At 40.8% G+C, this 14,650-nt stretch overlaps 1 protein-coding gene across 1 annotated transcript; it reads right to left on the reverse strand.

Annotated features, from left to right (window-relative positions):
* Positions 1 to 1,250: 1,250 nt before the first annotated feature.
* On the reverse strand, positions 1,251 to 14,488 carry bnip3lb (BCL2 interacting protein 3 like b). The gene is made up of 7 exons (XM_044173259.1): positions 14,152 to 14,488; positions 14,001 to 14,063; positions 10,458 to 10,689; positions 7,434 to 7,512; positions 6,934 to 7,037; positions 5,850 to 5,999; positions 1,251 to 3,622 (listed from the first exon to the last, which is right to left on the reverse strand). Exons 1-7 carry the CDS (start codon positions 14,366 to 14,368, stop codon positions 3,574 to 3,576), a joined length of 894 nt encoding a protein of 297 aa, XP_044029194.1. The 5' UTR covers positions 14,369 to 14,488; the 3' UTR covers positions 1,251 to 3,573.
* Positions 14,489 to 14,650: the final 162 nt, after the last annotated feature.

The raw sequence follows: 14,650 nt of genomic DNA on the forward strand, positions 1-14,650 counted from the left end.
AGGTTTACTTCTGTGAGAGAGAGCACACAAGGGGAGAGCAGTTTCAAATAGTTCAAATCCATGCTGACATGGTGTCATCCTGAAGGTCTTCCTGCTCTGGTTTCAAGCAGCCAAAACACAGGGTCAAAGGTTTGATGGGTGAGGGCTCCGCAAAGAACAACTCTCGAAATGTTATACTCGACAGGAAGGGCTTTAAACAAACGGGTTTGTTACAGCAGGGCACACAGATTTAAACAAGACACAATAAACAATCTCAAATCCAACAAGTTCTATTCTTTGCTCAACTTGGCCCTTTGTAAGCCATTAAAATGCATAATTTGCCAACATTTCAACCTAATTGTTACTGTTTTTAGCTGTCCATTGTCTAATAAATACATTTTATAAAAGAACCCCAGCATCTTCTCACCTCAGCTGCTTTTCCCCCCGAAACTGAACTGAGTATCTTCATACTGTAACGGACAACCACAGCTCATAGGAGTTTACAGCGAGTTAGGAAACGTATTGTGATTTCCTGAGAGCCCCGATGCCAACCAAGCTTCTGCTGCCGTGGACCTGAATCATGTCCAAGACGACGTCCCTGCTGAGGGTGACAGTACCAAGTAGATGGAACAACTGAAATGACGAGGGCACTTGCAAATGACAAGGTAAAACAAAATGTAAACCATGCTTTGGAGTTTCATTTTTACCACTTCACTTTCTTCCTCAGCAGATGGAGTTTGCCAGCTGTTGTTGGAATTTTAAATGTTGAAATTTCTATCTTTGTCCACTTTAAGGACTTCTGTAAAGATATTGATTAGATTGACACCTGGTTGCTTCCATTAGTTTCATTTTATAGTAAATTCAATGTTGTAGAGCTTTTTTGGCCTGCTGGTCAAACAAAACAAGCATTTTTAGGACACTGATCACTTTGGGCTCTGATCATTTCTAACATGATCGTTATTTTATAGACAAAACGGTTCATTTAAAAAAAAACTTGACTGAATAAAACATGAAAATTAGTCCTTAAGTCCTTAAGGATTACATATTTAAGTATCAACAAAAGGGTAAATTAAATTCAGTTAAAAAGATCATTACATTTTAGGAATTTAAGAGCAGCATTTAGCAAAATTGGATCCTTTATTTTCCTATTTCACATTTTGCATAGCCAATAATTTAGCAGCATGGCATGGTTTCCTGTGGGATACAAGTATCAAACAGATTTACAGTAATTCTTTCAGAGCTATCAAATTTAAGAAGGCACACTCAGTGAATAGCTTCATTCAGGTTATCTTTAATGACAAAATGTTTATCAATTTTTCCAATGTAGTGGGAAAAAGAAAATCAAAGCAAATGCATCATTACAATAACTACTACTTCGACCATCGCAGCCTGAGGGAAATCTCTCCAGACCTTCCATTTCCCATCAGGCCCTGCCATCAACAATGGGGGTTTTATTTTCACACTTTGAAACACAACCCATGTCTAGCTTGACTACCGCTCTGGGCGTTCACAATCTTTCTGCTACATCTGGAAAAAACAAAAGACACACAACTCAAAACAAACCAAAACAGGAAATAACAATCCAAAGTATCGCTGTCAAACGCTGCATGTACAAACACAGGCAGAGACATGTATGTCGTGTGCAGTACCGCTGTGGCTGAAATGGAGACAATACCCGAGTCACTGTCGGTAGTTAAGAGTCTGTCATAAGAGGTAAAGCAAAAAATAGTCGACCTGCTGGTTCAAATAGTATTTGCAGCGGAATTATGTCATGGGAGAGGCTAGTTCTACCTTTACTTCAAGTAGCTGTCAAAATCTGTACATCTGTCAACAAAGTAGTCCACAACAAGCCAATTATCGGATGAAAACCTGCAAATGCTCAAAAAAAGAGTTAATTTACTCCTGAATAACTGAAATATCAGATCTCTAGGAATTATTTACTTCTGGTTGGGGTGACTTTGCAACAAAAAACACCCTTGTATGTCCTGCAGAAATAAAGAATAACTTCTCAGGATCTGGCTTTCGATGAGATCTGAACTTCTAAATCAAATATTATTTGACGCAGGTCTGGCTCTGGTCAGTCCAACCTCAGACATACTGCAGTGAAGCCAATGTCTGGTATCAAGCTTTTCAATCACGCTGTACCGAATATGCAAGCCAAGTACCTGTGTTTACGCATAAAGTAAAGCCTTGTTAGGTAAAAACAAACCTCCCTTCCATGAGGTTCACCTGGTACTATCTGCCAGTTCAAACTCAGACTGACCCTGGAATCAGTTCCCTTCATCTGCAGCTTGATGAAGTATCTCTGCTTGTTTTGTTGGGAGTGTTAGAATGCAGGGCTGGCTACCACTGGACATTTTTCCTCAAAGATAGCGGCTTTGAAAACAATTTTCGGAGTAAAAGTAAATTATTTCAAGTGTAACATTTATCTTTCATGAAATACTTGCATTTTTTGTAAATAAAATTACTCAAAAACGTCCTCAAAGCAAATGTCAAATCCTTTTTGATGACTTAAAAATCACCAAAAAAAGAAGAAACAATAGGAGTACTGTGTAATGTAAATCCAGTCCAATCTGGAGTAAAAGTGGAAGGACAAAGTGGACACAGACTGTTTGTACAGACGACTGAACCTTTCTGGACCGTGCAGTGCCGTTACCCAAGACCCAACCACAAAATACTGTTAGTGTACACACTGTAAGGGACACACTGCCTGCCTGCACACATCTACACCTTGGTTTCCAGTTATTGTCACTTTGCAAAAATATTCATTCAGATGCACAACTGAATAGATTTTCATTACTAGTTTTCATCACAGAAAAGGTGAAAAAAAAAAAAAAAAGTCACATAAATCTCTCTCTCGTCTGGCAGACAGAGCCAGAGACTCCCCCAGTGCAATTCGTGAGCACTTGTGGTTTGGGATGGCAACTATAACTCCTTTCATCATTACAACTTTTCAATAAACCACCACTGTTGTAAAATAAAATAAAAATAAAAAAGATCCTGTTACCTATAGAAAATGAACAAAATGGCTACTTTCAAAAAAGGCATGATCACTTCTTCTGTTCGTGTAGCCAACTCTGAATGTGGTCACACCCTTTTGAGATCGAGTGTTGGGCTACTCATGTTGGTGGTACAATCTGTGGTCAGTTCTAAAACTGGACAGTACTCCCTTGTTGTCAGATAATCAAAGGGCACTGGGACAGCATATGTAATAGAAGAGTTTGGTTTGATGCTGTGACGCTCCCTGAAAACCCCCCCGTTATAAACACTGAAACCCAATCGCTGGGGAAAGGGAAATATGACCCTATTTATTCTTTGAAAAGCTTATACAAATGAGTGAAGGATATAAGGGGGGAGAGAGGGGATATCTACAAACAGTCGGAGAACAGCGATCAAGAAAAAAAGGGTGGGGAAGGAGGGGAGAGAGAGGAAATGGTATTTCTCCTGAGAACATGTCATATCTCAGGGATTTGGGGCGGGGGGGGGGCACGCAGGCGGGACAGAGGGAGGAGTGATGGGCATTCTTCTCATGACAGCAAATCTTTCTCCAACAACTTATGGCCACTTCTCAGGCACTTTTCTTCAGTTCCAGGTTCAGAAAGAGCTGGCGGGTGGCGTGGTCAACCTCTTTCCGATGTAGACTCTGTTGAGAAGAAGGTACACAGACAAGAAGCAGGTTACATATCACCATCCCACAAACCATCCTCCCTGCAGTATGCGAATGTGACTATCACTGTGAAAAACATCCAGCTGTGGTGGTGTATTGACTAGACATGCAAGGCAAGGCTTAACCTCTTGTCAACTCCCCGATCTGAGGTCAGGAATCACTTTTCAACTGACTACGTTACATTCATTATTCCGTCTTCACCTATCAATGGATTAGAAAATAACAGGATGTTAAGCCAATGCTTCCCAAACTGGGAAGTTTATGCAGGGCAACTTGATTGACCAGTCACCGGTCCATCTGTCCGGGCCAGTGGTGGACTGGTCCACTTCTGAAAAGTCGGTCGCTCTTCTTTAAGAACGGAGTGGACGTGGGATCCCAATATATTACCAATATGGCATGTAAATCTGCTCTTACTAACGTTAGACTGCTATATGAGATGACACCCTCAATAACAGTCACGTTTTGGGTCTAAACACTATAATGAGCAGATTTACAGTAGTTCGGAACTTTAATTTACCTTCGACATGCCACATTGGTAATATATTGGGATCCCACATCCACTCCATTCTTAAAGAAGTGGACCAGTCCACCACTGGCCCGGACGGACGGACCGATGACTGGTCAATCAAGTTGCCCTGCAAAAACTTGTACCATTATAGTGTTTAGACCCAAAACGTGCCTTTTATTGAGGGTGTCATCTCATATAGCAGTCTAATGTTAGTCCTATTATGAGACACTTCATCGAGGGGACTTGTGGTTATTTGTCCATGAAGCCAGCTGCGTTGCGCTGTGGGTTTTCATAGCATCCCTACAATGTACTGTACTCTTTGATTGGATTAAAATGTAAATATTTACCTAATGTCTTATAGTGTAAGGATGATTGAAATGTCATTTTACGGTAAGTGTTCCAATATAGGGCCCCTATAATTATTAAATGATGGGGGGAAAAGGGTTACCTAAAACCAGCTAGCCATATCCTATGATCGCCATAGATAACGTTACATGAAACACCACCGCACAAAGTAAACTAAATCTATAGCTTATGTATCGCTATGTGCTGCAAAATAAATTAATTACTCTATCACGAAAGATTCATTACTTGATATGACTGAGTCTGAGTCTCACTCCACTCCACCATGAAATATGCAGGTTGTGCAACGAACTGGCAACCACTGGAATGGAATGGAATGGAGTGGGGGGGGTGCGTCATCTAGCAGCCGGATGTTATCAATTTTATCAATAGCACCTTTAAAATAAACAGAAATACAAGAAATACCAATAATAAAACTATTAGCCCCTTTTCTCATAAACTTCTTCATAAACAACAGGTACAGTTCAGTGAGAGCACCGCAGTGATTTATTATGTAACCGTATAAACCCCAGAACGGCCAAGAGGGATGCTGTGATTATGACAGGTTCGTTAATGACACTCATTGCATACCACGTCACGTACAAGACTGCTGCCTGAGGTATCATCGCTGCGACGTTATCTGATTGAGGAGCGAGGATTACTGTAACATGTATTATCGCAAACAGAACGTGCTCCTGGGAGTGTCGGAGCTCCCTGTGAGGCAGGTGTGCAGCCTTTCAGTCAGCAGCTGCTCTGCCAGTTTGTCAGATATGAAGGGAGGGACACAGCCGACTTGTATCTGCGGCTGTACAGCTCCCCCTACTGGGGCTTATGTACAACTGGGAAATATTTCAAAAAGCATTATTAAAAATAAAACACAAATGATCTTTGATTAAATTGTCTCAAAATATGTGAAACACTTCTAACAGGGGGAAAGCAAAATCTGAGCACAAACTGCTTCCACACTGATATCAATGCCCAAACCTTTAACAACACTGAATGCTGGGTTCCCTGCCCTTATGTAAGCTACAAGAAGAAGTTTTGGCTTCAGTGGACAGTTTTAGTGTTCTGTGATGGTGTAAACGCTGGTTTTTCACGCTGACAAGAAAACATTTCTGGGAGCAACAAAGAATATCTAACATTTTGGCATAAAAATAAAAAAGAGCTTTTGACTACTTTACGGCATACATATAAGTGTGAGCATTAAACAAAAAAATTAAAATCCATGCTGATCGTTCACTGATGAAACAAAATGGAAATCAGTTCTATACATTTCATTAAACTACTTTCAGGCTTGATGCACACTCAGTGACACTGTGACTGGATGGGTGATCTGTGGCGTCTTTTTCTTACCCCAGCCCCAGAGCCAGGATGTGTGATAGCAGCAGCGAGGGGATGAAGACTTTGAGGAACTCGGCTGAGAAGATGCCTCCTTTCTTCATGGCCCCGGTCTTCCTCATGCTGAGTGTTACCGAGCGTCGAGGGTGACGGAAATGAAACTCCCTGCACAAATCACAGTCGCTTTAGACACAGCACAGTTGATTGACAACCTGACACCTGTCAATCGTGGTTAATGTGCCCCCAAACATCTATAGTTTAAGTCATTCATAGGTCATCAATATTCTTTGGTAAAAAAGCTTCTCAAATGAGACAATTTGCTTTTTTTCTCTGTTTCCAGTCAGTCATTTACTCACTTCCTTACAGTCAGTCTTTAATTTGAGGTCATAATTTTAAAAATCATTACAAGAGCTACATCTTATTCCAGGACTCATCCCATGTATGTTTGAGCATTTGGGAGCACAGAGGGTTGCTGATTGTGTTGGCAATACTGTTGCAAACCGACACAAATGCACACATCTGACCCATGTTATTGCTGCTAGCCCTTGGTAGACTGGATCGTCCCAAAATCTGACATAATCTTACTGAGAAACATTTGAGTATTTAAATGTTGTGTGTGGCAATAAGAGTCAGCTTTCCCCCTCCCATTTTGATATAAAAAAATATTCTGAATTAGTTTGTTGGCATATATTCATGATATACAAAAATAAAAAAGAAACAGTCAATCAACAGGATATATGATTGTGCACCAGCTAAACCGTAGGTGTGACGCATTACAGAAACGTCAAGAATAAACAAGGGCTGAAAATCTGAGATGGTCTACACGAGACAAAATATGAATCATTTCTTCAGATTTCTGAAAAAAAAAAAAAGAAAAAAAAAAAAGGTTTAACTTTGTAGATCAATTCACCTTCAACTCTTCAAAGGTTACGTCAGCATCAGAGTTTCACACACTATTTCTGGCAGCTGGCTTTATAATTGTGCTTTAGACCAATTTTATTGGCATAATGACTAGCCACTTTCTGGAGACAAACAGGCAGCTGTGTGTGTTTGGCTGCCATGGAAACATTACTTTGACGTTTACTGAGTTGAGACTTACTTGGGGGGAATGTTTTCCGGTCGACTAGACCAGTCCGCAACCCAATCTGCGTCCTTCATCAGGATGTCCATGTCCCTCTCCTTGTCCAAGACGTCCTCTTCTGACTAAAGACACACACACACACACTTTAGCAACATAGGCCTTCAGGATTTATGACCATGATTCTTTCAAGACAAACAAGACATGTTCTGTATATTTATGCATATGTCATGGACAGAGACTCCTTCTCAAATAAGTTTTTTGACTACAGAAAAACACACTTAAGTTTTGTTTCCAGAGAGCCCTCACAGATCGAAAGAGAAAAAGAGAGAAAGTAATAGTGACAGTGCATGCTGTGCAAAAGAAACAGAAATCCACACAGGGTGTGGCAGCCATCTCCATGGAAACTAAAGGCAGGCAGCAGTTGTCATTCTCGTGTACACACACCACTTCAGGGCCAGTGGTTGAGGTTGCCATGGCAACAGACTGATGGAGAACCTGAGAGGCACACAAGCCCTTACTTGGCTGTCTCTTCTGCCGGTCATGTCCACGTCAAAGATGATCTGTCCGTCATCCTGGGGACTGTGGGGCCGCGGAGGGCTGTGGGCCGAGTCAAAAACCACAAATCAGAGGCCTCGTTATTAGCAAAGCCACGAACTCATGACTCCTTATGAACTTCACATCATCCTGGAAAATTCTCTCATGTGTGTGTTATAGACTTTATACCACGGGAATGGAAAATATTTGTTTCTGGTGTTCGATACAATCATGTGACAGAACACCTCAAAACATAATTCAGGTCAAATGCTGAACAGACATTCCAAATCAGTGCTCAAGGATATTAGGATTAGGATATTAAACTACAAGTAACCATAGCAACAGTGCTTCAGATAACCGTAGGTTTAATAGACTACTAAAAAACCTATGATTTCAACACAGCTTCTCTTTTGGGGGGTAAATTTTATTTACCGTTTTATATATGGATATACAAAACGCATTGAACCCAAGGGATAACAGGTTAAAGGAAGAACGCTTATTTTCCAACACGGTCTCCAAGATGTTAGAAACCAAGACAAAAGAAAAGCATAAATACATAATTAAACAATATCATTTTTAATAACCAATATTTTTTTATTAATACTTCTGGTTACATTATGTACTTAAGAAACTTGCATACTGGCTTTGGTGTTATAGTCAGAAATTAATCAGCAAATATTTTGATGATCAAATAATAGTTTTAAGTAATGTATCTAAAAATAAATGTATTATTCAGGGGTTTTAAAGGGCAGTTTTTCTCCATCTCGCATCATTAAAAACAAAAACAAATAAAATAAAATAAAAATTCCATGGGAAGATGAAATATGTGGCTCTGGGGGCTTGCATGGGCATTTGTTTTTATTTTCTGATTTTTAATAGACTAAGCAATTACTCACTTAGGAGGGAAAAAAGCCAATAAATTAAATGAATCGCAAATTAAAATAATCATTGCTAACTGGCAGCTCTAGCATTAGCACTCCTTGTCAAGTTAAGTTACTGTGTAGACAGGAAATAGGGCCGATGCCATCCGGTTGTTTCCTTGGCAGAAGCAATGCCTGTAAGTTGAAATATCATTGTTCAAGAGCTCATCTGAAGATATTAAGAAGAATTTAATGGAAATTGAATGTTGCTGTTTGTTGTTTTATGATCTTGCTCTGTGATTGCAGTAATTTAATTAGTCAACTTAACTTCTCATATCATAATTGGGATTTCATTTAGTGTTGCTAGGTTTAATTTTGTTGCAAACTGGAAAAATGAGTAAAAATCCATGTATGTATGTAACATGTCATGGGCACTAGGCCTACTTTGTTATCCAGTAATTTTGTATTGTATATTTTACTTTATCCTTTCAGTTCCACTCCTGTTTTATGACTTCATGCACATCGAGCAAGAAAGCTATGTCCTGACTCACGTGTGGTTGTGAAAGGAGTTTGCTTGCTGTCTACATTTTAAAACACCTCGAATAGGACAGTGTATAATGTTTACCAGTCCTTTACCCAGCAGTAAAGTCCTGCTGCTCCTGTACTCTGACCTCTCTGATGAAATGTGTACTGAAGTGCGTCTTAGAAAAGGACAAGGAAAGAAAACATTTTCCTAATGAAATCTGTGTAATATGACACCTGAACTGGTCTAAAAGTGTTAAGACACTGCCATGTTGATGTTTGTGTTCCTGCTTATTTCAGAGCAGCTTGTTGATACAGCGTTCTTGGCTCAAATACTTAGACTGAGTACGTGGCTCTCTGATAAGCTCTGCTGTATCGCAGCCTTGAGGATTACACATAAGCACATGATGTGGAAGGGAGTTGAAGGGTCGAGACTTTTCTAACATGCTCAATAAAACGGGAGGCAAGAAGACGTCATTTTATTTTCGGAAGCCAACGCAACTTTTAAGTAGCTGTGAAGTCAGAGTCAAAGCTGACTCAACAAGAGTGCAATTATGAAGGAGAAGCCACTCCTGATTTATGGCTGAATTCAGTTTTCTACTGGAATATTAAGTTTAGGGTTTTTAGAAGCTAAGTGACAGATATTAAACGCCTCTTGTAAAAAATTAAAAAAATAAGAAGTTTCACTTTTCCCACTGAGCTTTTATTGGGCGATTAGCAGATGAACAGTCATCTGGCTGAAAAGTTATATTTCAGTCAAGCTACTCAAGACTGCTGTTTTCTCAACATTTGAACTATCCTACAAATATTGTTTGTCACTGATTGTCACCAAAAAAACCCCACCAAGATTGTTTCAAAATGAGCAAATGTTGAGTTTCCTGAAAGTGAAGAAAACAGCTGGAAGGGAATGCAAATGATTACACACCAGGTTAAAAAAAAATTAAAAATCAGCAACAACATCAGGAACAAACAAGAAGAATCAGAATAATCATCTCAGCATACAGCATGGAAGTGATTTTGTTTTGGCTTTAAAATTAAAATGCAACTTCTGAAGCAGGCTGCCCTAAACTGAGACAGGAACCACCTTCACCACGTGGCCTAAATCTTCCACAACTATAAACACCGTCTTGTTTGAACCCAAGAACTCGTGACTTTTTTTGAACTTTTCAGTCGTGGTGGAAATTCCCGTGCCCTTGTCTGTATGAAATGTTAAGCAGATTAGGAAATATAACAGCCTTCTGACCTAAACCTGTTTTATTTTGTGAGTCTCAGAGTTAAAAGATTAGTTTGCTATCTACATGTGGTTTGTTACATTTTTAAAATAAATATTCCTAACTTTTTTCTACTATGTTATTTATGCAGTCTAATTATATAGGTTGCATTTAAATTCTTTTTTCCCCCAATAACAGGTATAACTACAAGGAGGTCAGTGGTCAGGTTCAGATACAGAACAGTACCCCTAGAGCTACCGGGGACTCGGCGTCTTCACAGGGACCCTTCAGCAGGGTAGCTCCCTCTAGAGCCACAAAAGGCTTTATACAACTTTTCACATGCGCAGTAGTCCTCCCTAGGACCTTTAAATGGACTTTGACGTGTAAAATCTGTGGAGTTCCCCTTTAACACTACCTGTCGCAGGAGGAGTTGCTGCGGCTCGACTCGTGCTGGGCGTCCAGCAGGATCTTCTCCATGTCTCCATTGTGGATCGAGGACGATGACGGGACGTGCTCCAGCCCCCCCACCATGGCCTCCTCTTCCTCCACCTGAGGGAGGGGCAGCAGGCCTGGGGCCGGGCCATCTGTGGAGGATGATGGGACTGATCCGGCAGTGCCTCTGTTCATCTCCAACTCTACCCAGGACCCTGTAGGAAGTAGGAAGAAACAGACAAACATACAATTCACTATACTATACTATACTATATTATATATATATATATATATATATATATATACATACATACATATATTAAAAAAAACAAAAAAATTTACATTCCAAGTGGTATTCAAAGTTTCTATTTCCACCTGGATATTAAATTATTGTATTTTTTCCCACTTGATCTTAATATTCTAAAAACAATGGGCAGTAATTAAAAGACAACCATTATCAGATGATATTAAAAAGGTAAAATGTACGTACATCACAACACAAATATTAAATATCATAACATTTTGCATTGCTTTTTAAAGAGTCTCTCTGTTTAAAAATGTCCGGACACAAGTGTCAGGATCACCTGATAAGACGGAGCCAGCGTAAAGTCATGTTAATAAACTAGTAAGCCGATATCCTGCTCAGTGCAAGATCTGATATGCCGCCAGCAGCAGGCTTTTTGCTTACATTTGCCATTCATATCATTAGTGTGCAAATGGGAAGAGTCGTTTAACTTAGTCGTTTTTTTAATCTGATGCATATTAACTTCCTTTTAGCAATATTGCCAGAATAACCTGCTTGTGCCTCTACAGCAGGAGACAATGCACTGCCTACCTATTCTTGTGTTTTGGTACAGCCACTGACATTCATTTGCCAATATTTGCGTCTTTGATATGCACATCAGAAGCTTTGAAACAAAACAACATTTTGGGCAAGCAAGGAGCTTCCATTAAGCCTTTTTGTCTGAACTATCAGTGAGGAGAGAAAGTTACAGTTGGAGCCTTGAAAGACCTTTTTCACAGCAGGCATTTGACTCATCAGAGCAGGACCATTTTAGTGTCCCGTTGTGCCAGCATGCACAATACAGGTGCCTGAAAACTGCCACACCTACATGGACTGGCAACAATGATTAATCTTGTTAATTGCACCTGTGCTTTTCCTGCTAGGACATGTCAAATATCTACTTCTTGTCTTTGACTAGTACGGGGTGTTCAAGAAGCCACAGCACTCCCACAAGGTGCAGCAAAATGCCCTTTACTCAAAAGCCAAAGGAAAAAAGGGGGATGAGAAAGAAAGGAAAGATGTCAAAATGATTTTCTGATCCTAAGCTGGGCAGGCAGGGGGGGAACCTCCCTTGTCATGCAGCTTTGAAAACAAAAACAATTTATCCTTCTGTACTCAACAAAATTAAAAAAATAAATAAATAAAAAAAGAGGGAAGCATACCAAGTAGGTCACATGACTCCAAGTTAACACCATGTTCACATGGGCTTTCTGGGGACTGAATTTCTCAGTTCATGCTTCAGGCCAGTTATACCCCCTACCCAAACAATGAACCCCTGTCCCCCTTCACAGGCCTCGACTCAGCACTCGCACTCATCCTGCAGATTACACGTCGGACTGCGAGCCAAGCTGGTGTCGACAGCCCATTGTCTCCGCTCCGTGGACTAAAACCACATTGCCATGGCGCTGCGGCTCCCGAACATTCTGGCCACAGAGCAGTTATCAGCTGTCGGGTGGGTTTAGAGGAAGCACACATGATTTGACTTCTTGATCTACTAATGCTGAGGTTCAGACAGGAGGGAGGAAGGCCGAGGCTGCCTCTTGCCTGAAGATCTCAGGTATTAGATAAAAATGTTTATGACACTGGTGTGAGAGCTCCAGGAAATGCCAAAAATAACAGTCTCAGATAACAGAGCACACTGCTGGCCCCTCCATCTGACAAGGTCTTACTGTCCCTAAAGCTGTGTCTCAGCATGTACTGTTACAGTCTAATATGTCCTGGTGCACCAATGCCACCGATAAAATCTGCTGTGAATTTTATACTTCATAAGTTAAGTTATTCTGGCTCAGTCATTTGGAATTAAGACCACTAAGTTTATCAGCCAAATGCAAGAGTAAGTTAATCAAGAATGGTGCTGGGTTAATGTTGTGGTAGCAAGGGATTACGGGGCCCCAGACAAAATTAAATATTGGATCCTTCTGAAATGTTTTCAGCCTTTTTTCTTCTTATTGGCATAAGAGGTCACATTTTTCAAGATATATTTATACAAAAAGTTAGACTGTTCTAAGATACACAACAGAACTACCAGAACATAATGCCAAAACTGTCTCAGATAAAAGCAACACTTGCTGCTTTCCACTACGTATAACTGGAGGGAGATATAGCCTGACATCCTGTTGAATGTACAAATAGTGGCCGTAAACCAGGGTAGAACATTATTACCATCCACCAGACAAATGCTGACAACTTGCTTACTCCACGGGCTATTTTTAAAAAGGTAACTATCGATCACTTGCTATCCGATCCTATTAAAGAAATGTATGGTACTCTTAACATGAGAAAAGTGACTGGAAAGTTTGATTCCTGCCCAGATTGTGGCTTTCAAACGACCAGTCTCCATGTTCCTACACTGCTGTGTGCTGTAACACTTTCCCCACCTTCCTCACGTCTGTTCCCTTGTCACTGTGGCCATAAATAGCATGCCAAGTCACGGCCCCCCATAGTGTGGTAAAACTTAAACCACAGCAGCTCAGCAGGCCCCTGAGTCAGTGCAGCAGTGTAATAAACATGCCTTTGTTTGTTCTCGAATGGCCTAGGCAAAGCCGAGGTCTTATATGTAGCCTATCCCATTTCAACAACTGAATGTTCAATACATTTCCACACAAATAAAATGATGCAGTGAACGCACAGTAAAAAAAAATAAATAAAAAATGCAATTTGCCAAATGCTGAGTTAGTAATTTATTTTGAAATGGACCCTAATTACTTAGAAAGGGATGTTTTTTTTTAAATGATTCCTGGTAGGCCTATACTCTAAGACTGAAATCTGAAAATACAATACATAAAAGGATGAAGGAAGGTACAAACGTTAAAAATCTACGCTGGTTTCTGTTGTTTATAAAGATTTCAGTGACTTAAGTACAGCGACTGCGTGTAAACTGTCAAAATTTCTCAACCACCATTTTTCCCTGCTCTGACTTCTAATCTCGCCTTGTTGACAATGCTTAAACCCGCCTCCACTCCTCCGCGTAAATCGCTGATTGGTTTACAGCCTGTCAGTCAAGCCTGTCGAAACGCCACTGGTACAACCACTGTCAATAAACACACGGAACATAGCGTCCCCCCTTCAATGCAGCTACACGGGAAAAAAAAGATATAACGACAGAATAAACTACTGTTTTACACAATAAACAGTTCCACAATAAACTTAAAAACATACAGCCGCGTACCCCGACACGTTCCTCAGACAAAAAACACACTGACAGGCTGTGCCAGTCGAGCAATTTGGTAACATTTAGCTTACCGTTTAGCCCGGAGTCCCCGTTGTTGTCTGTAGTAGTGTTAGCAGCGTCGGACATCGTTGTGCCTGGTAAGCAGAGCGGGTTTCATAAAAGTCAGTGCAAAACGCGCACTACCTTATCTGCACACATTCAGACGTGCAATAGACAACTGACCCGAGTCGCCTTCTTCCCCGTTTCTCAGAGAGCGGCTAGTTAAGCTAGTTTGTTTTTCGTCCGTTAGCTGGTCTCGAAGCAGCAGCCGCGAGCTGCTCACACCCCCCCAGATGCTGGGTGATGACGTCAGATTGTCCCGTTGATAACGAGGGAGAGGAAGTCGAATTACATAACGAGCAGGGGAAAAAAAAACACCCGCACACGCTATGGTACGCATGAATTATTTGCATCGATTATCGATCGACAGTAGAAATTCAAACAATACGGCATCTGGTGAATGGTGCTAGCTCAATTTGCCCATGTGGAAGAGGCGTGCGTGCACACACGTACACAGGACACGCCAATCACTACACGAGGCAGACGTGTGCCCAAGTCTGGTTTTCAGCAACCAGACACCACATCAGCTGATTTCAACAAACCTTCAGTGTTTCATCAAGTACCGGTGAGCGGCTGGCAGAATCACGAATGGAGAATCACAGCACTACAGGTTTGGAACACG

Source organism: Siniperca chuatsi, linkage group LG18 (assembly GCF_020085105.1).
Source record: "Siniperca chuatsi isolate FFG_IHB_CAS linkage group LG18, ASM2008510v1, whole genome shotgun sequence".
In the NCBI taxonomy this organism is placed as follows: domain Eukaryota; kingdom Metazoa; phylum Chordata; class Actinopteri; order Centrarchiformes; family Sinipercidae; genus Siniperca; species Siniperca chuatsi.

Coding starts and splice junctions, on each gene's coding strand:
- bnip3lb (XM_044173259.1), bottom strand. CDS start 14,368: ATGCGTACCATAGCGTGTGCGGGTGTTTTTTTTTCCCCTGCTCGTTAT. Junction 7,513..10,457: donor AGCAACTCCTCCTGCGACAG/GTAGTGTTAAAG, acceptor CTCGGCCCACAG/CCCTCCGCGGCCCCACAGTC. Junction 6,000..6,933: donor CCGGAAAACATTCCCCCCAA/GTAAGTCTCAAC, acceptor TGATTTGTGCAG/GGAGTTTCATTTCCGTCACC.